This window comes from Rattus norvegicus, chromosome X (assembly GCF_036323735.1).
Source record: "Rattus norvegicus strain BN/NHsdMcwi chromosome X, GRCr8, whole genome shotgun sequence".
In the NCBI taxonomy this organism is placed as follows: domain Eukaryota; kingdom Metazoa; phylum Chordata; class Mammalia; order Rodentia; family Muridae; genus Rattus; species Rattus norvegicus.
This window is the reverse complement of record NC_086039.1, coordinates 27,683,984-27,710,480: the sequence shown is the minus strand read 5'-3', so window position 1 is coordinate 27,710,480 and position 26,497 is coordinate 27,683,984. Positions and strand designations below refer to the sequence as shown.

At 37.9% G+C, this 26,497-nt stretch overlaps 1 protein-coding gene across 6 annotated transcripts in view; it reads left to right on the top strand.

The window, feature by feature from the left end:
- Mid1 (midline 1) overlaps positions 1-26,497 on the top strand; it is a 374,802-nt gene that overhangs the window by 342,569 nt on the left and 5,736 nt on the right. For all 6 annotated transcript variants that reach the window (XM_017602142.3, XM_039099997.2, XM_017602143.3 and 3 more), the window contains 3 exon segments: positions 3,985-4,128; positions 13,609-13,770; positions 18,602-18,809. In XM_017602142.3, the coding sequence (XP_017457631.1) occupies positions 3,985-4,128; positions 13,609-13,770; positions 18,602-18,809 (514 nt within the window).

Genomic DNA, 26,497 nt, shown 5'->3' with positions numbered 1-26,497 from the left:
AAAGGAAAATTGTGGCTACCTATATTCCTAGGAGTTAATCTAAATCTTTCTTTCGCCTTTGAAGCATGAGCTGGACTCAATGGTTGACAGAAAGAATTAGAGTTATTTAGACAAAGTTATTTGTGTTCCTAAAAGCCACCAGGACCTGTGACTTAAGGAAAGCACCATGTACACAGTGAATCCAGATGTACTCTATACTGAGGACAAAGAGCCTGCTAAAAAAACCACATCCCTAACTGAGCAAGGTGTCAGTTTCTCAACTCCCAGCCAATATGTGCATGTTTGTGGGAGAGTGGTTGGGGAGGGTGTAGCCAAAGAGAGAGAACATGGTGTAGCATGTGTTTTAGTAGTGTCTGGATAGAAAGCAAGGAGTTTTGCTTTTTTTTTTAACATTTTGAGAACCACAACTGCCTTTTTTAGCCTTAATTCTGCATTTGCAAGCAGAGTGAGTTATCCCATAAGACATCTCCTTGTCTTGTATAATTCTCTTTCAAATGTATGGCTCCTACTAAAGAAGAAAGAGTTTGTTTCACAAAGCATTCACTCTAAGGAACCAAACTTTCTTTGAAATATGTATGGGTGTAATGCCACCTTTCCTTTCCTTTTGTCTGAGTTTTGTCTAAACTACTACCATCTAGTAGAACTTTCTTTTGTGATAGAAATGTTCTGTATCCATGATAGCCAACTTATTAGTTATTGAAACTATGAACTATGTATGGTGGGTCGTGCTCACAGCTACTAAATAACAGTGCAATATATTTTCCATAACTTTCTCTTTTCCTGCTCTGACATCTTCATTTGCTATCTTTCTACAACATGAATACTCTATCTACTACAGATGTTTTATTCAAAAGTACAAGGAAGAGGAGAAAATAACAGCAAACACTCTTGGCTAGTCAAGTATGGCTTTGTTTATTATAAAACTGAAGCTTTTCCACGAAAGACCAACCTAGCAAATTTTCACTAAGTCTCATGGACCAGATCCATGTTAAAAGCTCATTCCCAAGGCCAGAGGAAACTAGAAAAGTAAATATTTGCCCAGGAACATGGTCTTTTTTACCACGTCATTTTGCTATACTTGTTTGGTCAACAAAAATGTATCTTCATTTCCCAACAATTAATTGTATATTCAAAATATATGTTTGTTTCAGTTTCTGTAGAAACATGAACTCATTGACTAAAAAAGAAATCGTGAAGCTACTGTGCACAAAATTTAACATTCATGCCATATGTCATCACAATGGCTGTTTATGCCAATCAAAAAGCCATTGTCAGATACCTGCAATTTTGCTTTTTGAGCCCTTAACCCCAAATTCAGTCCACTTCTAGACATAACGTCAATTCTTGCCATAACATACAATACTTGGCTGATACTGCCAAGTCCAAATAGTTGACCCAATATTTACAAACAGGAAATCAAGTGTTTGGCATAGTAGTCCACCATTCCTTGTGTAGTGTTTGTGATGAAGAGAAGAAAATAACAGTTCTGGTACTGATTGTGTGCGTATTGAAATTGACAGCATGCTGCAGTTTTCATTTACAGAAAATTAGAAATTGACTTTGCAGGACAAACCCATTGGGTTTACAATCAAAACAGGGTTAGCCTGCCTGGCTGTGCAAACAAGATTTTTTTTCCAGTGACATGCCTCTAAGTGGTATGTCAAGTTAATAACCCATAGAGGTGACATTTCCTTCCTGGTTGCAGCTACTGCCATGTGGCTCACAGCTACTTGCCTATTTTGAGCTTACATTTTCTTTCTATTTAATCATATATTGCTATGTGGACAGGAAAAAGTCCAATCTTTCCACAATGGTTAATGGAGAAAGAATTCAATTAACTATTTGGCTTATGAAAGACTAAGTTGTTCTTTACTGGTTTATTCAGCAGTGATCTCACAGCAACAATGATCACATAGATAAAAACAAACACATTTTATGACATAGCTGGATCTATATGGAATGCATCTCCTGATTGGTATCACTTATTCCTGAGTATCCAAGTCACACTGCTCAAAACTAAATTTCACAGGTAGGCTCTTCAGAAGACAGATGCTCAAACACACATTTCCAGGAAAATGCTTGAACAATTATAATGAGTGCTTATTTCTTTCCTGTTTACTTATTTTTAATTTATGGATATCATTTTGAGATCTACTGTGAAAATTAGACTAGGTTTTGGATCTACTATATAACCTAGACTACCTTCATACTCACATTCTTCCTGCCCCTGCCTTTCCAGGATTGAGATTATAAATGTGAACCATCAGACCCAGATGAGCCCTTTTTTTTTTAAATTAATGGAGTGTCTATGAAATTCATCAGGCAAAGCTTCTTGAGATTTGTGCTAAATGTCTTTTCAAATGTCAGAGGGAAGACAATTAAATTGGAATTTAAAATTTGTCATTTCTATAAAGGCCCTGCCCCTCTCTGGGTTTCTTTACAATTTACCAATTCTAGTCAGGAACTAATCTAGAACAGAAAAGACCTACACAGTGGTTTAAGTAAAATCATAGAATGTAAACACGTTTTCTCTTTGAAATTCAGCTCCAATATAAGAAGAGTATGAAGAAAATCTGTGGATCAATTCTCTAAACCACAGACTGGTAAACTTGGACTGAAAAAGGTCATATGGTAGATGCCTTAGGTTTTGCAAGCCATATGCTTGTAACTATTTAGCTTTGCTTCTGCATGAAAACACCATAGATGAACAATACTTGAGTGAATCAGGCTGTGTTCCAATAAAACTTTATTTACAAAAATAGCTGCTGTGGGCTAGAGAGGTGGCTTAGTGGATAAGAGCACTGGATCCTCTTCCAGAGGACCAAGGTTTAATTCCCAGCACCCACATGGTAGCTAAAAATCATCTGTAAGCTCATGCCCTCTTGTGGACTCCATAAGCATGACAGACACATATGATACATAGGCATACATGCAGGCAAATGATTACACAAAATAAAGCAACAAAAAGAATAAATATACTTTGTAACCCTCTACCTTAAAATATTATTGCCAACACAAAACACTTGTAGCTTTGTCTTTTCGTCAGTGATTGTTCTACTAATAAAATTGCTTATTGGAATTAATCCTGAGTAAGTGGTTAGAAAATCACATGTTTTGATAAGATTTAAGTTATAAAACAAATGAAACAAAAGGATTCTGTAGTGATAAAAGCAACCAAGCACAAGTATTCATGGTTTCACAGTAAATGAAAATGTATTTCTAAAAGATGACTGCTTGCTAATTGTAGTCTTTTTATTTAAACATGCCACCTATAAAGTGAAAAATGAAATGAAAGTAGGAGTGCACTAATAATTTTACCAAGATATCAAGTATCTAATAAAGGAAAATTTAAATTATTTAGTTGATTTGCTAGCAGATTACAGTGATAGTTTTCAAATATCTGGTGTCATGTAGATGAGAGGTTGGCAAAGCATGTTTCAGGCCAAATCAGACCTGTGGCTATTTTGTAAATGAATTTTTATTAGAGTATGGCCATACTCATTTATGTACAAATTATATGCATCTGCTCTCAAGGCATGATTAAGTAGTTGCAAGAGCAAAAGTCTGTTGTACAATATCTAAAACATTTACCATATTGTCCTTTACTAGTAAGGTTTTCTAATTGCACTACCAAAAGTGAATAAAATTATGAAAGTTTGTCTTGGTTAATTTTTCTTTGATGTATTTTTCTTCATACACAAGAAGCTATTGTTTCCTAACCTCATAAATATATTCTCATGATAAATTGAGATAGTATCTTAATGGCTGCCTGGCAGTAGCAATTTCTGCTTACAAATAAACAACAAATGAGCCAAAAAATTCCATAAGCAGACAACTAAACATTTTGGAACCTAATATCTCTTTCTGTATGATAGTAGTTCATACAGACCTATTTGGGAAGACTTGCTCTAAGAGTTAAATATCGCCAAACTTTGTCCTAATGGTATATGCTGCTCCACTGATATGCATTCTTGATGCCAACAGCTCCCAACCCTCCCACAATTAGAGAAGAGCTCTGCACGGCTTCCTATGACACCATCACTGTCCACTGGACTTCGGATGATGAGTTCAGTGTGGTCTCCTATGAACTCCAGTACACCATATTCACTGGACAAGCCAATGTCGTTAGTGAGTATCTCATGGCTTATTTACTTCTCAGTGTAATGACTGTTTTCAGATAAGCTGAGTAAAGGAATATAAACACCAAAAGAAGATGATGAGGAAGGAATAAAATTAGAATATTTATTGATTTCTTTTTCCTGTTCAAGAAATGGATAATGCTCACTTTTATTGCAATAATGAAAATAGATGGTCAAAAATCAACAAAATTAACAACTTCTGGAAAACCATGTGGATGCAGTTTAACAAAAGAAGCTGGTAACAACATATACACTGTAAATTCATTTATCCATTCATAACTTAAAGATCAAATCAAACTATTCTTGCTTAAAGTGTAGAGGTTAAAAGTATAAATATTAATTAGGATGTTGGTTAGTTCTTGGATGGAGTAGAGAAAATGTCACTGGAAAGAAATTTATGGGAGAACTAGGAATACCAGCTGTCAGTAAAAGTGTTTATCTTGCAAACGTAGAAAAAGTCAGTTGTAGTCTCTACTATCCATGCAAAATAACCAAACCTGGTGGCATTTACCTGTAACCCCAGTATTGGAGGAAATTGAAAACGATAGAATCCTAGGAATTCATGGCAAGCCAGTATAACCTAGTCAGCAAGTCGAAAGTTTCAAGGGGACACTGGGTAAAAAATAAAGTGAAGTAGGACAAAGGAAGATACATAGTGTTGACCACAGAGTCCACATACATGTGCAACTATGTGTACATATATCCATACTCACACACAAATAGATATCCTACCCCCTGCACATATACATATATACAAAAAATATATGATGCTTCATAGGACTAACAGCAACCTCTGGGTTAATATGCTTTAGTTATTTTATCATGCATTTAATTTTATTTACTATTCTAAATGTTTCAGTTTTCAAAGAAAGAAATAAGAAGAAAAAAAGGAAGAAGGAAGGAAGAAAAATAAAAGAAAAAACTTAGTAAAATGAAAAGCAAAAGAATTCTTTAAGTATCAGGTCTCATTCAGATGTGGTTTAGGGCTGTAACTTCAAATCTTAGTAACCTACACCTCCTGGGAAGAACTAGGCTTACCTAGGATACAGAGGGGCTCCTTTGTCACTGATGCTTGTTTGATTTTTGGCATTGTGAATATTATGACCAACTCAAATAGCAATAGCTGGCCTTATAACCAACTAGAACAGCAATAACTGGCCATAAAGGTTGTAGCTGAGTTATTTAAATAGAATTGTACAAATGGCCAAGAGGTCAAAGATATTGCTTTCCAGAGGAATCTTCTTTAGTGATTTTCTTGGTTAGGTTTCTATTGTTGTAATGAAACACCATAACCAGTGCAACTCTTAGAGGAAAAGGTTTATTTCACCTTACAGCTTAAAGTTCTCCATCCAGGAAAATCATGATAGGAAGTAATGAGTAGGCCGTGGAGGAACACTGCATCCTGGCTTGCTCCTCATGGCTTGTTGAGCACTCACGATCACCAGCCTGAGGGTGGCACTGCCCACGGTAAGCTTGGTCCTCTTAGGCTAGTCAACAATTAAGAAAATGCCCTCAAAGAGTTTCCCGCTGATCTAGCTTATAGGACATTTTCTCAATTAAAGTTCTGTTTTGATAAATGACTATAGCTTGTATTAAATTGACAAAAAACTAGCCCAGCATGGAAATGGATATATGGAACATATCAAAACAGAATGCAGTAAAATTGCTTTTCCACAGAGATATTTTAAACACATCCTTATTAATTTACTTTGATTTTTTTTAAAAAAAGAAAACTTCTCTCTGTCAACAGGTCATTCCTAGTATATGTAGTTCTCAGGTACATGGTACTTTAAATAGAAATTTGGTAGATGATTAATTGTAAGGGCAGTACAGAAAGATTCTAGCTTCACAGTGACTAAAGTGCAAATTAACTCCCTCAGACACTTTTGTCAAATGCCTTTCTCCCTACCTCCCTCCTTTCTCTTCTCACTCTCTATCCTCTTTCTCACATTCTTTCCCTTTTCCCTTCCCCTAGTTGGTTTGCCTTGGAAGCATTCATAAAACTCTTGCAATTTTTATGAGTAGACAAGTGAGTTGTAAAGTGTTATGTCAAGGACAGTTTGGTGACACATTTTGTAGGTAGGGACCAGAGAGGAGTCAAAAGTGGATGTGGAGGAGAGTTATGGTTAAACTGATTCTTGAGAGGTTGTGGCTACATGGAACTGACATAAAGATACCTTCAGACAGCTGTGTCGCCTTAAACAAAACCTACAAAGAGTGAAGTAGTAGCGCATACTAGAAGATCTTACTTGATAATGCGTGGCTAGAAAATTGAGTGGAAAAGAGAAAGCAGTAAAAAAGAATTATAAGACACAAAACCATGAAGCTGACTTCAGAAAACACATGTCATCAATCATTAGTCACTCAAGCCCAGAGACCATGTAGAGCTGTTCAGCTTTGAATTTTATGTTGGGGAATTGAGCTAGATAATAATAGGCTCAGGTGAACAGTCTGATTTGCCAACCCTGAAAAGAGTGGAGATGGACAGGATGAACCTTTCAAGGAAACTAGCTAAGGTGTAAGAGTAAACAGGATCTCTAAGTGGTGATCAGCTGATAGGAGATAGAAACTACTGAAAAGACTCCTCAGCCTTGATAACACTGTCACTGTCTTTTACATACTCTAAATGCCTTTGGAGACCAGTCTGAATCACCCTCCTTCTAAGACTGAATTCTTATGAAATCATTTGTCCCCAATTTCACAGTTCCTGTTGCATGAAAAATTTATGCCTCCCTGTGTATTTTCATACCATTTGCAGATATTTACTTTTTTTAAGACAGTAAATGTAATAAGAGACTGTTATATTTCGGCACAAATAAAGAAATGCCACATCACTTTCTGAAGCAGTATGGTAACCTATTTCAAATTCATGCCCCGATTTATCTGTCCCATCTTCTATTGATGAACACTAGCTCTTTTTCAATTTCTGCAAGCATTGCTTCCCTATGAATATCCTTGCATATTTCCCTTTCATGCATACAAAATTATGTCTCTAGTATAATCTCTTGAGATATAATTGATAAGAAGAGATTATTTGCATTTTAATTTTGATTGGCATTGCCAAATTGCCCTTCAGAGAGGTGACAGGTGATATTTTAAATACATTTTAGCAGTTGGAGGAGCTTACATTTCACTTACTTTGGACATTTGCACTACAAGCTAAACAAGAGAAACCCAATTTAAAACAAGGTAAACATGTATTATCTACATGATTTCTTAATAAATCCAAGGCCTAATTTAACCAATGCAAAGCCTGTTTCTATACTATATAGTATAGTAGGAAAAACAAAAGACAGAAAGATGGAAAATATGTTGTTGATTTCATTTGAGGAATTATTTCGGATTATATTGTTATTGTACTATATTGATATTATTAATTATTTTATAATTAATTATATTATAACTATTTATAATTATTAAAGTATTATACTACTAGCATGCTTGGTAAGCTAAGCTAAAGAAAGATTTATTAGACTTAAAGATGGAAAGCAAAAGATGGCAAAATGTGGTTAAGTGAATATGTAAGTGAACATTTGATAAGTGAATAAGTAGAAAAAAATGGAGTTATTCAATACCAAAAAAGCAGTTGTTGGTCCATGTGAGGAATATTGTATTTCTTTGAAATAATTTTATTAGAATTAGAAAACTCATTTATTGTATATTTAGCAGGATTGTTTCCATCAGAGCTTCTTATGCAGTGCCCATGTGAAGGCTCTTTATAACTGCTAGTTGTCCAAGGTCCTATTATTTGATTGAGTACCCTTTACTAACAAGATCTACTGTAAAACTCTACTGAAATTTTGAAAACATTTTCAAAACCTACCCAGGGCTTCCTGTGCCACTAGGCACATGGTTCCCTCTTTTGTTGCAACAAACTATAGTTAATTACTTTTGACTTGCTTTATTGAGGGGGAACTAGATAATATCTTAGAACTAACTGTATTTAATCTCATTACATTTCTCACAAATACACATGCACAAATGCAAAAATAATACTACTTTATTGTTTATTTCATTGGTAGAATTTTGACTATATAATGTTATAAACATTCTTAGTAACACATAGATACATAGTTAATTTACAAAGCTTACCAAAACCACTTGTCGTATGTTCTTTAAAAGCTCAGATCAGGGTATTATTACCAGAAAACTGTTCTTGTCACTTGCAAAATAAGCAGAAGTCACATTTCTGGAGGCTATCATGTGAAATAGTTATATGTATATATTTTAATCACTTTGAAAGCATTCATGAAAGCTATGAAGTATGTATTATTTTATACTGAAGAAAAAAAGCATGATTTATTTATGTCTAAATAGTTAGAAGAACCAAAAGCTGTTCGAAATCCATGGACAGCCTCAGTAAACAGTGTCCACACTGTACAATATTCTGCAGCAAAGTGGCAATTCCCATGCAAGGCTCTCAAATTCCCCAATGTAATTAAGATCTTTTAATGTGCTACAGTAGGAGAGAAATGCTTCTGACTCATTGTCAATGAAAAAGTACTATACAAAGTCAAAGGCTCAATCTTGCTTCATTACAAACCAATGTTATTCTGGTTTCATTTGTTGTTTTAATATTTCTCCCTACATGGCAGTCTGTAAACAGCAGAGCACGAAGACAAGTCTAGGAGAAAGTGAAGTTTCAATTAGGATAGTTATGTAGGTGTTTTATAAAAAGATAAAGTAAATCTGCCCACTGATCCTGGCACAATACAAAATCAAGGTAGCAAAAGTGTAAGATATTACGTGGTACAAGATGGTATAAGACCAACACTAACAAAACATTTAATGTATAGTTCAAGGAACCCCCAACATAAAGGTCCCAAAAGAACATTGTCAGTGGTTATTTTCTGGTATTTCCAATAAATTATAAATTATTATCCTCACAATAATAGTACTTAGTATAAAGGGTAACAAAAATGGTTAGTGATTCTGAAGGTAGCTTGCTTACTGTAAAGCTACCTAGTAAATTTTTACTACTATTATTTACTACTCCATAATATTAAAGGAAAAAATTAGTGACTTCTGCAAAATAGGATAGTCAGTCCCACATCCTGGCTTTTTTGGGTGAGGGTCTGATACACTAAATCTTGGTTGAGTTAAAATTTATGGTTGGAAGCCAGGTTACAGTTTGTACCAATTTCAGACATCTGCTCTGTGATATTGCTGAAAGCATTTCCTACCACATTAAACCAAGTTTCAGGTTTGTAGAGAGACTGGCAAGTTTATTTAAGCACTTTTATCTTTTCCATCTTTGACCACTGTAGTCATTTCATTGAAATATGTGCAATTAAACAGGAACAGTGCAAAAGCACTGAAGTTGATAGGACTCTCATTTGAATCTGCTGAATGCTATTATTGTTTTGCATTCACGCCTGACGGCTTTTGTCAAACACCTAAGGATATGAGTGGATTATACTAAGATAGAAAAGTTAATTTTGTTTTATTACTATTTTAATAATATTATTCAATGTCTTCAAGTAAATTATAGGCTTCTTGAGGACTGAATAACAGAGTTCAAAATGCCATAGTTTGGTTGAATCAAAATCTAATATTTGCCTCCAGCAGGCTCCAGAAATACAGAGTTTGTTACAGCTGATTTCTAGAAAAAGGCTTAGTCAGGAAGTATCGAAGGGAATATAGAGTAGGGAAAGTTATCCAGTCACCATAGCATTTAGGAGTGTGTTCTTCTCCCCCCCACCCCAACTTATTGAAAATAGACTTTTTTTCTCATATAATATATCCTGATTAGAGTTTCCCTTCATAATACTCGACCCAATTCCTAACCACCTCTCCTCTCACCTGGATCCATTCCCTTTCTACCTCTCATTAGAAAACCACAAACTTCTAAGAGACAACAACAAACATAAAATAAAATAGAATAAGATAAATATAATGAGATGAAACAAAGGCCATCACATTGAAGTTGGGCAAGGCAGAGAACCCCAAGAGGAAGCACAAAACTCAGAGGCACCCTCATTCACAAAATCAATAGTTTCAGAAAAACACTAAACTGAAAGCTATAATATATAGAGAGGAGACCTGAAGTAAACCTGTGTAGGCCTTTTGCATGATGTATCAGTCTGAATTCATACAAGCTTCACTCATGTTGACTTACAGGGTCTTACTTTTCCAATATGGTTTATTCACTTACTCTTACTCTCTTTCCACTTGTATTCCATGGGGTTACCTGAGCTCTGAGGAGAGGAATTGGATGGAGACATCCCATTTAGCTGTATGTACTAAGGTCTCTCTCTTCATATAATTTCTGGCTGTGGGTCTCTGTATCTGTTCCCATCGGCTACAGGAAAAAGTTTCTTTAATGATCTCTAATAAGGCTCTGATCCTAGCTCTGTGGTCTGTCTTGTCTCTGGTTCTTGGTCACTCAACCTGTATTGGGTATGGGTCCCATCTCGTGGCGTGGGACTTAAGTCAAATCAGATGTAGTTGGTTACTCCCACAAGCTCTGTGCCACCATTGCACTAGCATATTTTGCAAGAAGGAAAGCATTGCAGGTGAAAGGTTTTGTGGCTGTAATTTTTTTATAACTCTCTTTTGGTAGCCTAAAGCATACCTTCCTGTAGCAAACACACAAGAATGTAGGGGTGAAGTTTCTATGTAGGCAAAGCTCACATTCTCTTTGTTCAGTAAGTTGTGTGGATATTGTCGTCAGCAATGGGATATTCCTGTTCATTTGTAGACTGTAACTAATTATCTCAGCAACTGCCTAGGTTGTTTGGGGGATTTCCATGGGACCATTGGCCAACAACCCATTTGGATGTAACCCTGTCCTGATGTGGGAAGCTCTGTTTGGTGACTTGGGACATTTTCTTCTTACTCAAGGGAGACTTGGGGAGAAAACAAAAACTGCAGAGCTACAAACAATTAGAGGAGAGATAGATACCATTTTTAGTTATTTTACTCTGTATTAAATATACAGTCTCACACACTCAAAGTGTTCTGTGAGTCTCAAGTTATTTCTTTGCTTCATGCTTATTTTTCAAGTCTCAAGGTCCTTTGATTTAAAAAAAATCATAGATAGAAATAAAAAGAAGTAACAGAAAATTCATGAGTCTAAATGACTCAAAAAGGTACATGAGAATGCTATTTTCTCAAAATCCAGAGCCTTAGAGGCTGGGAGATGGGTCAGATAAAGGGCTTACTGTTCAAGTATGGAGACCAGTGTTTGGATTTTCAGAACTCACATATAATTCCAAGAAGGCATTGTGAGACCTGTAATCCTACCATTCAGGTTGCAGACAGGAAATCCCAAGAATAAACTGGCTGGTCAACCTATCTAGAATTGGTGAGTTCCAGGTTCAAGGAGAGATCCTGTCTCTATAAATAAACTAGAGAATAATCAAGGAAGGCACTCGATATTACTAACTTCTGCCCTTTATATGCACATGTAATCACATGCACACTGCATACAAGTGAACATACACTAAAAAAGATAGAAAGAATGTAAATAAATTCAAAACAGTTTTGAATTTTTCTTCTCATATGTCATAATTCCAGGTGTAATTTTTAAGTTATAAGTAAGGAGCATTTAGTATAAACCAAAGATAGACTTCAGAGAGCCTATGACTATCATGCAATGCTATGTAAATATTTTTGGCTTGGTGAGGATGTGTTCTGTGAATTTCTTCTCACAGAAAGGTTTCATTAGATTCTCAGGGATGTGAGACCACAAAAATAAGGAACTGTTTCTTGAGAGTTGGGTGAGGTATAAGTTGCCTCAAGATCAAAGGATCTAACCCTTTGACTTGCAAATGAATCTAAAAGGAAAGGGGGCAAGTTGAGTTTGGAGCACCTCAGGAAGTAAAAGTGTCTGGCACTTTCCCAGAGACTAGTACTGAGAAAGGAAACTTCCTGACAGCCTAGTCACCAGGGAAATGAGAAAATGTTCTACAGGAGTGGAGATTGATGAGTGGAGAGAGGAAAGTTGGGACTGATACCAAAAAGAAGTTTCTAGCATCAGTCAGCTGCAAAACAAAATGGGCTTCCTTTTTCCTACACGTTCTTCCAAGCCTCATAAATCTTCAACCCACATCCTGCAAAATACAGCCAGAAGAACAACCCTACTCCACTTTGGACCAGTGATCCCAGGGATGCAGCTGGCCAAAAATCCTATGGACACTTTCCCAGGGTCCATATTGGGCTACAAGCTGCCCATTACTACTGCTGCCCCAGTCTTCTGAATCAACATTAATACAGGATCATAGATCACCCTGGTGATCATTTTTATATCTCTTCCATTAGAAGTTGGATGGAGTTGGGTGACCTGTGCTGGTTTTGCTGCTGCATTGACCTAATAATAAGGCTGTTGTTTTAGTTAAAGTAACTACTGCTTCGATGAAACACCATGGCAAAAAGCAACTTGGAAAGCATTTAATTTCACTTATACTCCCTCATTACTGTCCACTGAGGGAAGTCACAATAGGAATTCAAGCAAGGCAAGAACCTGGAGAGGACAGGAGTTTGATACAAAAGCCATGAATGAAGGAGTAGAACTCTACTGGCTTGCGCATCCTCCTTATATCACCCAGGATTACCAACCCCAGGCTGTCACTACCCACATTGAGCTGGCCTCTCCCACCAGTCAAAAAATGCCCCCAGACTTTTCCATAGTGGGGCATTTTCTAAATTAAAATATCCTCTTCCAAAATGGCTCTAGTTTGTATCAAGTTGACATAAAATGAATCAGAATAGCTTCCTTCCATTTCTCCTTTGTTGAAAAAATACCGTCCCCAACATGGTTCTTCCCTGGTAATAACAGAGATGCAAGGGACCAACAGAAATCCTCAAACCTACTCTTGGAACAAGTACATTGTCATTTGTGCTCAACCATTCAATTAACTAGTCATACGATCAAACCCAAAATCACATGGCAAAGCAGTATATCCTTCCTCTTTAGAGGGAGCAGCTGCATAGCCACTTCAGCTTGGGTGTGATCACAGATATATAGGAGACAAAATACAATCAACTGTATCAGAATTGATGAAGCCAGGTTTTAGTTAGCACATGCATCCCATACCCACACCATCTGCGAGTCTCCTAGTTCATGAGAAACAAGCTTGAATGGCCAGTGTCATTCAGGAGAGGGTAAGATAGAGTGGGATCAATCAGTGATCACCTTTGCTTCTTCTTCATAACCCTTGATAACACATCATGTGCATATTCAAAGCATTAGATGCCAGAAGGGGAAAAACTACCTTTGCTGTGACTGTTCACACAGAACAGGGTTTTCAATATAAGCATTTTCAGTGTCTTGTCCCAGTGGAAGAATCAAAGGACACTTACATAATACAGAACGAGTTATCCATATAGCTAGCACACTGAGCATCATTTTATTGTATATGCCACATAAAAAGTGAGATAGCACTCCGTTTTCCAATGTTTAAAGTTCAAATAATCTAAAATTCTGCAAACATTGCCTGTGATTGCACCTGTCTTGTTGGCTTTGCAGGTCTTTGTAACTCGGCAGATAGCTGGATGATTGTGCCCAACATCAAGCAGAACCACTATACTGTGCATGGCCTACAAAGTGGCACCAAGTATATCTTCATGGTCAAGGCCATCAACCAGGCAGGCAGCCGCAGCAGTGAGCCTGGGAAGCTGAAGACAAACAGTAAGTGCTGTGAACTCAGCTAAGCTGTCATCTAACCTTTGCTTGCCTCTGGGCTAATGTTACTCCCTGTCTTTCTTTTACCTTTTCTGTCTTGAGCCTCACTGACAGCCTCGGAGAAAAGTAAATATAGAGCCAGTGTGAAGTCCTGAGTTTCACAGCAGCTACATCTGCATTCTAAGGTTGATTCTCTCTACTAGGCTGTGTGACCATTGACTTCTCTGCCTACCATTGCTCTTATTTCTTGAGAAAATCAAACCTGGAGAAGTTCTTGTAAGAAACAGAACAGGTGCTTATAAAGCTTGACAGAGTAGCCTCTATAGATAGTAGATAGGATTTCTTTTCTATAGCAGAAAACAAGTTCATAATTCTTTCTTCAGAAGTTCTTTATTCTGTTCAAAATATAAGTCTGGGTCTGTAATTCTCAATAAGGGGGCAAATCAGTCTTTTCTTCCACAAACACTAGCCCATGTAGGATTTAATAATGTCTGGAGATATCGCTCTGGTTTAACACAGTGGGGGAGGATGCTGCTGGCATGAAATGAGCAGGAGTCAGGCATAGCAAACACCTGTGGAGTACAGAACAGCTCCCACCAAAAGGAATGATATAGTCTATGATTTTTGCCTTATGGTTCTGCCGTTTTCCTTTTGCTGTCGCTGTCTCTGTCTACATGTGTTTTATTTTATCCTCTCTTCTTTCTTTACATCTTTTGATCTAGAAATATTATGCTATATGAATATGGTGCCAGTCATGGGGTTGCTAATGAACAGAAACAATTAATGAGTTTTCAAAAGGAGCTCCCACTTAACCATATCCTTGTTTCCCAGGGCATAGTAACACATGTGTTAACTTATAGACAAGCAGAGGGTAGAAGAGAAGTGCTGGATTAAGCTTGAGAAAGCTGAGATTCTGCCACATGATATCTATGTGGCTATAAGACTCAAATATATGCTTTCCTTAAACAAAACCATTTTATTTTGTGATGATTTTAGATTCCCAGAAAAAACTATAGCCATTACAGAGAGGCCTGTATAGCCTTTACCCAGCTTCCCTTAGTATCAAAATCTTAAATAACCTTGACACACTTGTCCCTGGCTTTGTTCAGATTTTACAGTGTTATCTCTGATGTTCAGTTCCTGTCCCAGGATCCAGTCTATGAACCCATATCACATTTAGTGGTTCCTCATCTTTTTCTCATTTTTAAGAAGAATTTTTTTGGTTCTTCACTTTTAAAATGGAAATACATAACCACATTTAGCAGCTGTCACAAAGACAAATTTGAAACAATTTTGAGAGCATAATTATAATATCATGCCATGCTTTGTTGAAAACATAGAGCCCATGGAAATGAATACATGCCTACTCATCTCAATAGCTTTTATTTACTCTTGAGCATGCATTTTGTCTTTCAAAAATGTTTGAGTTCCTAGTAAATTTTAGATGCTATGCAATGGGCTGAAGATACCGTGACAATATTCATCTTCTCTTGAAGAACTTGCAGACTTTTGGAGAAGACAAAATACCGAGCCATAATTATCATTACGTTTCTGAAGTTTATGATGGCAATAACCCATGAAAGTGCTGAATATTCAAGAGATCATAACCCTGATAGCCATGATGGCTTTTAAGGATGAGATAAGACTTAGGGGATGTGAGCAAAAGGGAGTGTTTCACAACAAGGGAACAGTATGTGCAAAGGCCCAAAGAAAAGAAGATTATGTCTATGGAACAGAAAAGTAGCCAGCATGACAAAAATAAGAAATTGAGAGGATAACCATGCCAGGAAATTAGAAACAATACCATATAATAAAGCTAGCATACTGATGCATACCTCTAAGCCTTGCACTCAGGAGAGTGAAGCATAATCCCAAATTCCAGTCCAGCTTAGACTGTGTAGTAGGACAAAGCCCAGTAATATACATGAGTGTGTTCATGAGTGCATGTGTACACACACACACACACACACACACACACACACGTACACACACACACACACACACACACACGTTTTTAAAAAATAAAATCTAGCCAAGCCTGTTCTCCTACATACAGGAAGATTCTAAATTCAAGACCAGCTTAGTCTACAGAGTGAATTCAAGACTACCCTAAGCAATTTAGTGAGACCCTGTCAGATATAGCTCAGGATATAACTCAGTGGTAGAATGATTGACTAGAATATGTGAACCCACGGTTTCAATCCCCATCATCACAAAATAAAAACAAACAAAACCATATGGTAAACCCATTATGGGTCAAGAGGCAGTTGTTTTTTTGAGAATAGTGTTTGAGGGGAGATAGGCTGACAGGTTTATATGTTAGAAGCTGGGTGAGGATTTGTGAAACATAAAGCTTTGTTGTACTGTGAGGTGGTATATGGATTAAAATAAGAAAGACTTTCAGCTGGGGAATATATCCAGAAATTTTTATAAGAGGTGTCCAAGCAAAAAAACAGTAACCCTCTACAAATGGTCTGATGACTTAAGTTCTTTAGTAACACAATTAATTTTCTTATCAAGCTAATTTGTCTTCCTTGAAGCCAAAGCCAGAAAGTTGGTAAGAATGGGCAGTGGTTGGTTTGGAAAAGGCATCTGTGGTCCAGACAGAATTGGCTCAATGAGAATACAGGGATTGGGTCTAAAGCTAGCAAGGCTCTGCTGTGTGTGTGAGTGCCTGAGGATAGTGAAGGCATGTAGGACACTGCAGGCAATTCCTCTCCATTACAAACCTCATCTTTCTGAACATTAGGCTATTCATCACTAGCAAGAGGACACATAGCACTCAGGCCTGTATAAATGGTTAGCTCCAAGATGGATTTTTTTCCTTTTCTGCCCATTGCTGCCCCCATTGCTGTCAAATTATTTTTACTCATGTTTTCCTTTTACCTTTTAAAAATTGGAATAATTTAAGAAATCTTATCCCTAACAGTTGCTGGCATGAATGTCCCTTGAGATTTTTATTTTTATTTTTACAAGACAAGTTAAATTGAAACTTTAAAACTTAAGCTATAGGTATAATCCATCAGGTCTGACAACCTCTGACCATCCCTGCTACCTTTTCAGGCCTTTAGGGTTTTTTCTTTGAAATTGGGCTTATTCTTTTTAATTTTTTATTTGATTAGGTACAGATGTCAGTTTTATATCCATGTATAATTTCCATACATTGGAAGTTTAAGTTTATCAAAACACCAAAATGATACATTTAGAAATAGATTTGAGAATTTATATGAACTATCTTCAAACATCCATAAAATACTGTTTCAATAGGATACAGATATAGCAAAATATTCCTTTGAAATTTTCACATATCAGTACTGTATTTATATCATTTTTCCTCTCCCTTTTCTCCTTGCAATTCTTCTATATCCCTCCTACCCCTTCTCAAATTAATAGTCAGTAATTCTTTGATTATACATCTTACACACAGACACACACACACACAATGCCTATGCACACACTCATGTACATGTACACAAATATACATGTTTATAAATACCACATTCCAGGGTCATTTAATGCTAGTCATATATGTTTTAGGTGACCTCTTTGGATTGGCTAATCTATCAAAAGTCTTGTCCCTGCAGAAGAATGATTTTTCCTTTCTCAGAAACCATAAATTTCCATGTGGCTCTTCTTCTAAGGGTGAATGAAACCTTGTGAGAATTCTTCAATCCACATTGGCATGTCAAATGGCTTTCTTTCCTTTGATATCTATAGATATACAAAACAAGGATCAGCAAACTACAGTTCAAGGGCCAAATGTGACTACCTACATTTAAAAATAAAGTTTTATTTAACCATGAATGTTCATTTATCAATTTTTGACTATTTCCTCACTATAATGACAGAGTCACAAAAGAAACCACGTGGCCTACAGAACTGAAACATCTATTTCCTTCTTCTTTGTAGAAAAAGTATGCTGGTCACTAACCTAAAGGCAAACAATTTGAGGTTATGATATTATGTTTTGATCTAAGCAGCACCACCCCTATTTGAGTGAACACACAGTGCCTCATGATATCTACAGCCCAAACACACATTGCTTGCAGGTATATTTATTAGGCTTTCCCCCCATAATTTTCTGGAAACTTCATATGGGCAGAAGGCATCTATCTCCCAACTGCAACTATGCTATCAAGTTGGACAGCGTGGTATTTCTGAAACCAAATGGCAATGTTTCCAGCATTTAAATGTCTTGTACCCTATGTGGTGACAAGAAACAGATAGTACTCAGAACCAATACATAATTGACAAAGATGTAGCAGCTACATCAAATATCCATACATAACTCTGTTAGGAATTTTAGTGGTAAGCATTTAAAAACACTAGTTTGTTTTCAAAAAGAACTTTGTTTATTATGTGTATTAATAAATCAAGATATAGAAAACTGTCAATAAATAAGTGCCTTTAAAAACATTGTTTATAAGCCTTAAATTGCTGTTAGAATTTAAAATACTGTTCTATAGTAGGAAGTAGAACTCAGGTAGTAATTGGTTGTTTTAGCCTCCCCACCCTCACATTTTATTTGTATTTCATGTGTATGGGTATTTTGTCTGCATGTACCTTTATGTACCATGTGGATACCTGGTGCTCAAACATGTCAGAAGAGGAAGCAGAACCACTGGAACTAGAGTTACAGATAGTTTTTGAATTTCCATTTAGGTGCTGGGAAGCAAACCTGGGGCCTCTGGGTGAGCAGTGACTTCTCTTATACACTAAGCTTTCTTTTTAGCCCTTGTTTCAGACTTTTATATCGGACTATAAGGATATATTATTTGTTATTTTTCCAATAAACAGTGCTTTTCAACTTCTTTTTCTTTGGTGAACTTGTTTCTAGGTCAGCCATTTAAACTGGATCCCAAATCTGCTCATCGAAAACTCAAGGTGTCCCATGACAACCTGACTGTTGAACGTGATGAGTCATCATCCAAAAAGAGTCACACACCTGAACGCTTCACTAGCCAAGGGAGCTATGGCGTGGCTGGAAATGTGTTTATTGACAGTGGCCGTCATTACTGGGAAGTGGTCATAAGCGGAAGCACATGGTAGGCAGCTTCTGTATATTTTACTGCAAATGTAAAAGGGCACATGTACTGTGAACCTTGTCAAGGATATGAATTCATAGCCAGTATACAGTCTGAAGAACCAAACCTACCTCTACAATAATGCTACATAACACTAAAATCAGTGTGACTTCAGTAGCAACCATTTATTAATGCTAGCAAACATTTATTTGTTGGTTAGCGGATAAGGATTAATCTCAGCTGGGTTTATACTTTAAGCTACAGGTTGGTTCTAGTTCTGTCCTCTGTGTATGTTCCCAACACTGCAGAAATCTAACATCATAGTGCAGGCCTGTAATCTCAAGCTGGAATTCAAGGTTATCCTCAAGTATATAGTGAGTTCATGGCCAAAAGAAAATATGTGCATCATCTCATCCTCCTTTTATAGATGAGGTAACTTAGTCGTGGGCCCAAAGTCATAAAATTCATACTGTCTAGTTACAAATTTTGTAGTCAGGGCTCTAACTTTTAACTAGGAACCCACAAATAAAGGACAAGAGAGTTAATGTCTTGATTTTACAGGCCAGGACATTTTTGTCCCAAGTACTCAGCTGGAGGCTGTTATAATGGGACTGCAGCCACAGACAATGCATATATAAATGGGTATGGCTGAGTGTTAATAGAACTTCATTTGTGAGAACAGGCAAGGGACAAGAGTTGACCTTTGGATTGTAGTTCGTTGATCTGTGCTTTTAACTCCCACAGTATGTCATTACTAACTAAAGGGTGATATAGTTTTCATAAGTTATAATTATGCTTTAGAGCACAAAGTAGTGTACTTAATGTGATATGGCTGATGTGAATGTCAGGAGAGAAATTGTGGAAAGAGAGGAAGATGAGAGTGGTGAAACTGGCTACAATTCTACTGAAAAGTAATTTTAATTTGAAACTATGCAAATAATGCAAGGTGTACAAAGTGCATATAGCTTGACACCAGTCAACCCAAATCTAAGAAGTAAGCTTGCACCACATGACCCTCCCCACTCAATAATAGTATCTGCATCAGCCTAGCAGCTAGTTTTTCATCCTTTATTATCCGCCTAATTCTCCTTGCCTAGACCATTTGCATGTTTTAACATTTGGTCAAGAGTGCAGAGAACAAGTGCTACTTCTTCCAAGGCCATGGAGTTCACAGGCTCTTGAAATGTGAGTGTGTGCCTTTATGTGTATACATATGGAGGCCAGCTGCTTTCTCAATTGCTCTCCACCTCATTATTTTTTTGTTGAGACATGGTCTCTTGCTGAATGTGGACTTTAAGGATTCAGTTAGATTGGCTGGCCACCAGGGATCCTTTTGTCTCCATTTCCCCAGCGCTAGGATTACAGGCACATACCACCACATGAGCTGTTTTCTCCTCTCTTTTTAAATTTTTAATTAAAATACAGTTGCCTTATTTTCCCCTTTCTCTTCTCCTTCCTACATCTTCCTTGTCTGCCACCTTCCTCCCAAATTCATGGAGCCTCCTCTTTGTTGACTAATTTTAACCATTGTGGTTACATATACATATATACAAACATATTTATCCTACTGAGTCTGTTCAGTGTTGCTGCCTGTATGTTTCTAGAGCATTTGGCATTAGATAAACATCAGGTGGTTCATCCATGGGGAAGATTTGTTCTTTGTCTTCCAGAACTTAATTTTACTTATACCTTTTCATTTATTTGTGGGACCCCATCAAATTTCCCTCATGTATGCAGATTTCCCCCATGTGTGCTGTGATGTCTACTCTTATTGAAATTGTACAGGCTTGTTGAAATTTGTGAGTATAGCTTCATTTTACATAGAATCTGGATGATCAAACTTCAGGTCTCTGAACTAATTGAAACATTTCCCAAGTCTGGCCATTTAAACTTTTAGCTGCGTTAGGCTGAGATAAAAGCACAAAGGGATGTATAATTCATGTGCAGAAAACGAACATTTCTAGATAATTGGTGTGCTGTATTAATTTGATATTTTGAAATCTGGTATCTAGATGATTATAATCTCATTAATAATTATCTGTAATAAATGATACATGATCATTATGATCTCACTGCCATTAATGAATGGTGTGGAAAATTCTACCAGACCACTTTAGTTATGTAAACACAGATCAGCATTACCTTTAAAATACCCTCCAGATGTCCAAACCAACTCATGTGTGGAAAAACGAAAATCTACAATTAATTTCCGTACAATGAATCTTTACATACAACTTAATTGTGTCCCTTTCAAAAATATTATGAAAAAATAGTTTCACATTTTCTAGAACATATCATCAGGTAAGGGTGGGCCCCTTACCTGTGATCCCTTGACTTAACAGTAGTTAGTGTGACATGTTATTTTTCATGAAATAGATGCTTGATTTTAAATTAATATGTGCAGTATGATCCATGTAATGGGGCATGCTAACATTGCTCTGAGAAACAGTTTGTATACCTTTTAATTTCTTCACGTCACACTGTGTAGCTTAATGGAACATTACATGCTGCCTGCACCTTCCAAGCTCAACGAACATATGTACATAGTTTCACAGATTAATGATGAAATAATGGTATTTTCCTTTGCTTAATGGACTGTACACTTGGTTATTTTCTTGCTCTCAAATGCTGTTAACATGGACTTGGTGTTAATGAAATGGTGTTAAGCAAGGCAGTAATGGTAGGTTTGTACCAGCATTACTTCACTAGGAGTCAAGAGGGCAGCGTAAGATTTTGGATTTTTCTAATTTTAACTTTCTGTTTTTCTGAATGAACTCTGCCCTCATTGCTACAACTACTTCAAAGTATTCAATAGATGTTCAAACGAGAAATAAACATTAGAGTTTTTTTTTTACGTAAAATTTATATGCAGCGTCGAGAAGGAAATGATAGAGTCATTGTTATTTGGGGATGCAACTTGAGGTTCTATGCTATCTAAAGCATGAAAAGAGTGTCCGCTAAGCTATAAAGCACATCTTCACAGGAGATGTTTTAAATTACAAACTGTATTTCATGGGCCTAGGAAGATGGCTTCATTGGTAAAGCGCCTGACATGCAAGCATAAGGACCTGTGATAGGATCCCTAGCATTGTGTAAAAGCCACACTTTGGTTGCAAATGCCTGTAACCTTAGTACAGAAGTGAGAGAACACAGACAAGAGCATTCCCCAGAAATCACTGGTCAAAAAGTCTAACTAAATCAGAGTCTGGATTTAGTGAGAGAGCCTGTCTGAAATAAGGTAGAGAGCCATAGAGAACATCAATGTCAAATTCTGGCCTCTGGCCTCTGTTTGGGCACGAAGTCTCTCTCTCTCTCTCTCTCTCTCTCTCTCTCTCTCTCTCACACACACACACACACACACACACACACACACACACACACATACAGAAGGGGGTGGTGGGGTAAATATTCAAAAACTTATTGATTAGACCTTGACAAATAGAAGTCAGTCAAAGACCCACAAAGATACAGAGAAAAGTTTATGGGATCCCTGACAGGGCTGAAAATAGAGACCAAGAGTCTATCATTCCAGTATATGAAGTCATGATGGCCCTGATGTCCACAGCCAGAGCAGGAATCCTCTGAAGGAGACTCCCTGAAAGCTCGTATCCAATCTGCCATTGGGAAAATAATGTCCCTGATCCTCTTTCAACTTCATGATCCCATATTGCAAATGTACATCCTGATCCAGACACAAATGTAAAAGGGGGCTTCTGGGTAGTATAACCCAGAATTCTGTGAGCAGGAGATTGACAAGAGGAGAGAAGAGATGTGTTGATTAATAGAGAGGCTGGCAAACTGATTTAATTGCTTATCTATTACATCTACATGAGTTGTGGCATTTTTTTTGAGTTTTTTCTTTTTCTTCTTTCCTTTTTTAACCGTTTTATTGATTCATTGTGCATTTCCTATCATGTACCTCAGTCCTACTCATATCCTCCCTTCACCCTTGAAACCTCTTCCCAGAAATAAAAAAATACACAAACAAACAAAACCGAAGCTTAGAAAACACCTCATCTTGGATGCTGTAATATCACAGTATGTCCAACAGTATATTCCTGTGTCTACACATCTTCACTTGTAAATGTTCATTGCATTGAGTCATTGGGCTGGTTTGAGGTCTCTAGTTTCTCTGACACCATTAATATTGGATTCTCACTGGGACTCTCAGTCATTCCATAGTTATCCTGTGTCCTATAAATCCTGTAGCTTTGGATCAGCAGGACTGGCCATTTCATGCATCCCAAATGTTCACAGATGATAGAGATTTTGGGTTGGGCCTACTCAGAGCACTGGATCTGGCCCTGTGTAACAGTTGAGCTGGTCAACACTCTGGCTCTCCCTTATCTGCACCACCAGGGCTCTAGCACTGCTCCAGATAGGACCCCATCAGCAGGAGGTAGTCAATTCTTCTGCTTTTCTGACCTCAGGCCAGTTCACCTATGCCTTCACCTTTGAAATCAGGACCAGCTCAACTGTGTTGCCCAGGCAATGTGCAGGACCTACTTTCCCAGAGTTCTACAGTCTCTGGAAAAGGGGACATGGATAGCTCTCCCAACAACCAAAAGTAAAGAGGGGGCAGAGGGAGGGCACTACCCCCACACCATCTAGTGACAGATGAGTGGCAGAGCCAGCTCTCCAGTGCTCTGTTTCTCAGGGCTGGTTCACCTGCACCTCTCCCACCAGAGTCAGCTCTATTGTGCTGCCCAGGAAGGTGAGGAACAGGGCCAGTTCACCATCTCTCATGACTCTAGAGCCAGTGGGCATATTTTCTAACATACTTCTTTTAAAGTGATCACATTTTAGATCCAATATATGTGATGTTTCTTTTTAGAAATGTTATTGTTAACTAAGATCAGTGAGGTTTTTCTTTCTGCTCAAGGTAAGATACCATATGTCAATAACTGACTATACTGATTTCTGCTTTAGCATATTAAGAGTTGAACTCAGGGTTATTCATTCTTGATTAATAGTGATGTGTTTGGCTTATGATAATAACTGTGAAATGTTTTAAGTATTAAAACACATGTCTCAGTAATTTAAAAGAGATTAAGAACCTGAAGATTGTAGGAAAATTCTTCAGAATTTTTATTTTTGACTAGTAAGAAAGGATATTTAGAGCAACTAACTGCTCAATGAATTTTAAAAGGTTTTATTAATTTCTTTAGAACTTATGCAATGTATTTTTCACTTAGACAACTTTTCTCAACTCCTTTCCTTACCACATTATCAATCCTCCCATTTTTTTCCCACCTGATCTCTAATTACTTTATTTTTCTTCTTTCAAAGTTGAATTCATAAGTTTAACTTTTAATGGCTTTTTGTTTGCTTATTTTTTGTTTTTGCTTTGTGTGTGTTGTGTGTGTGCCTCTTTCTGCCTGTCTGTCTCTGTATATCTGTGTATCCTTCTGTCTGTCTGTCCACCTATCTGTCTGTCCATCTGTCTGTTCTGTCTCTCTGTCTCTGTCCATTTGTCTATACTGTCTTTTTGTCTCTCCATTTGCCCATCTGTCTGTCCATTTGTACTGTCCATCTGTCTCTGCCCATCTGTTTGTCCACCTGTCCATCAGTACATCTATCTGTCCCTCTTTCTGTCCTGTCTGTATGTCTATCTGTCCATCTGTCTATCTGTCCTGTCCATGTGTCTTTGTTCATGTCTCTGTACTTCTGTCTGTCTGTCTGTCCAACTGTCCATCTGTCCATCTGTCTGTATCTATCTGTCTGTCTGTCTCCTCTGTCCTTTTGTCTGTTTGTCCTGCCTGTCTGTCTGCTCACCTGTCCATCAACCCACTAATATGTCCATCTGTCTGTCCTGTCTGTCTGTCCAGCTATTTGTCCATCTGTCTGCCCACCTGCCCATCAGTTCATCTATCTGTCCATCTGTCTGTCCTGTCTTTCTACCTATCTCTGCTAATCTGTCTGTCTGCCCATCTGTCTGTCTGTCCATCTGTCTGTCCATCTGTCCTGTCTGCCTGCCTGCCTCTCTGTCCATCTGTCTCTGTCCATCTGTCTGTCCATTTGTCTGTCTGTCTGTCTCTCTGTCCACCTGTCCATCAGTCCATCTATCTGTCTGTCCTGTCTTTTTGTCCGTCTCTATCCATATGTCTATCTGTCCATCTGTGTGTCCATCTGTCCTGTCCATCTGTCTTTGTTCATATCTGTCTCTGTTCTGTCTGTGTCTGTCCATATGTCCATCAGTTCATCTGTCTGTCCTATCTCTGTCTCACAGTCCATTTGTCTGTCCTTCTGTCTGTCTCTGTCCATCTGTCTGTCTCTGTCCATCCATCTCTGTTTGTCTGTTTGTCCACCTGTCCATCAGTCCATCTATCTTTCTGTCCATCCTGTCTGTTCTGTCTGTCCATCAGTTTGTCTGTCTACCTGTCCATCGGTCCACCTATCTGTTCATCTGTCTGTCCTATCTTTCTGTCTGCCTCTGTTCATCTGTCTGTCTGACCATCTGTCCATCTATCTGTCTCTGTCATATCTGACTGTCCATCTGTCTGTCCATTTATCTGTCTATCTGTCTGTTTCTCCATCTGCCTACCTGTCCATCAGTCCATCTATCTGTCCTTCTGTCTGTCCTTTCTGTCTGCCCCTGTCCATATGTCCATCCACCTGTCTGTCCACGTGTCTGTCCATCTGTCCTGTCCATCTGTCTTTGTTCATGTTTGTCTGTCTCTGTCCTTTCTGTCATTCCGTCTATCTGTCCATCACTCCATCTATCTGTCCTATCTGTCCTATCTTTCCACCTGTCCATCAGTTCATCTATCTGTTCATCTGTCTCTCTGTCCATCTGTCTGTCTGATCATCTGTTCATCTGCCTGTTTGTCCATCTCTAACAATCTGTCTTACTCTCCATCTGTCAGTCCACTTGTCTGTCTGTCTGTTTCTCCATCTGTCTACCTGTCCATCAGTTCATTTATCTGCCCATATGTCTTTCCTGTCTGTCTGTCTGTCTCTGTCCATCTGTCCACCTGCTCTGTCATTCTGTCTGTCTGCTTCTGTCCATCTGTCAGCCTCTGTCCATCTGTCTGTCTCTGTCATCTGTCTCTTATCTGTCTCTGTTTATTGGTCCCACTTTCTATCTGTCTCTGTTCATCTCTCTGTCTGTCCACCTGCCCATCAGTCCATCTATCTGTACTTCTGTCTGCCCTGTCCTGTCTCTGTTCATCTGCCTTTTCTTCTGTCTGTCCATCTATAATTCTGTCTGTCTATCTCTGTCTGTCTGTCTATCTGTCTCAGTCCATCCACCTGTTCATAGTCCATCTATATGTCCATTTGTCCTGTCTTTCTGTCTGTCTTTGTCCGTCTGACCATCTGTCTGTCCAACTGTCTTGTCTATTTTCATCTGTCTGTCTCTGTCTTTCTGTCTTTGTCCATCTTTCTACCTATCTCTCTGTCTCTGTCCATCTGTCCATCGGTCCATCTGTCCATCCCGTCTTCCTGTATGGCTCTGTTCAATTGTTTGTCCCCCTATGTTTCCATCCATCTGTCTCTTCACCATGTGTCTGTTCATCCATCTTTCTGTCTGTAGGCATGTCTGTCCATTTGCCTGCCTATCTGTCTGTCTCTGTCTGTTCATCTGTTTCAGTCCTTCATCCATTTGTTTGTCTGTCTGTAAATGTCAGAAAAGGATGTTGGATCCCCTAGAGCTAGAGTTCCATGTGGTTGTGAGCCACCTAATATAGGTGCTGGGGACCAGAATCAGA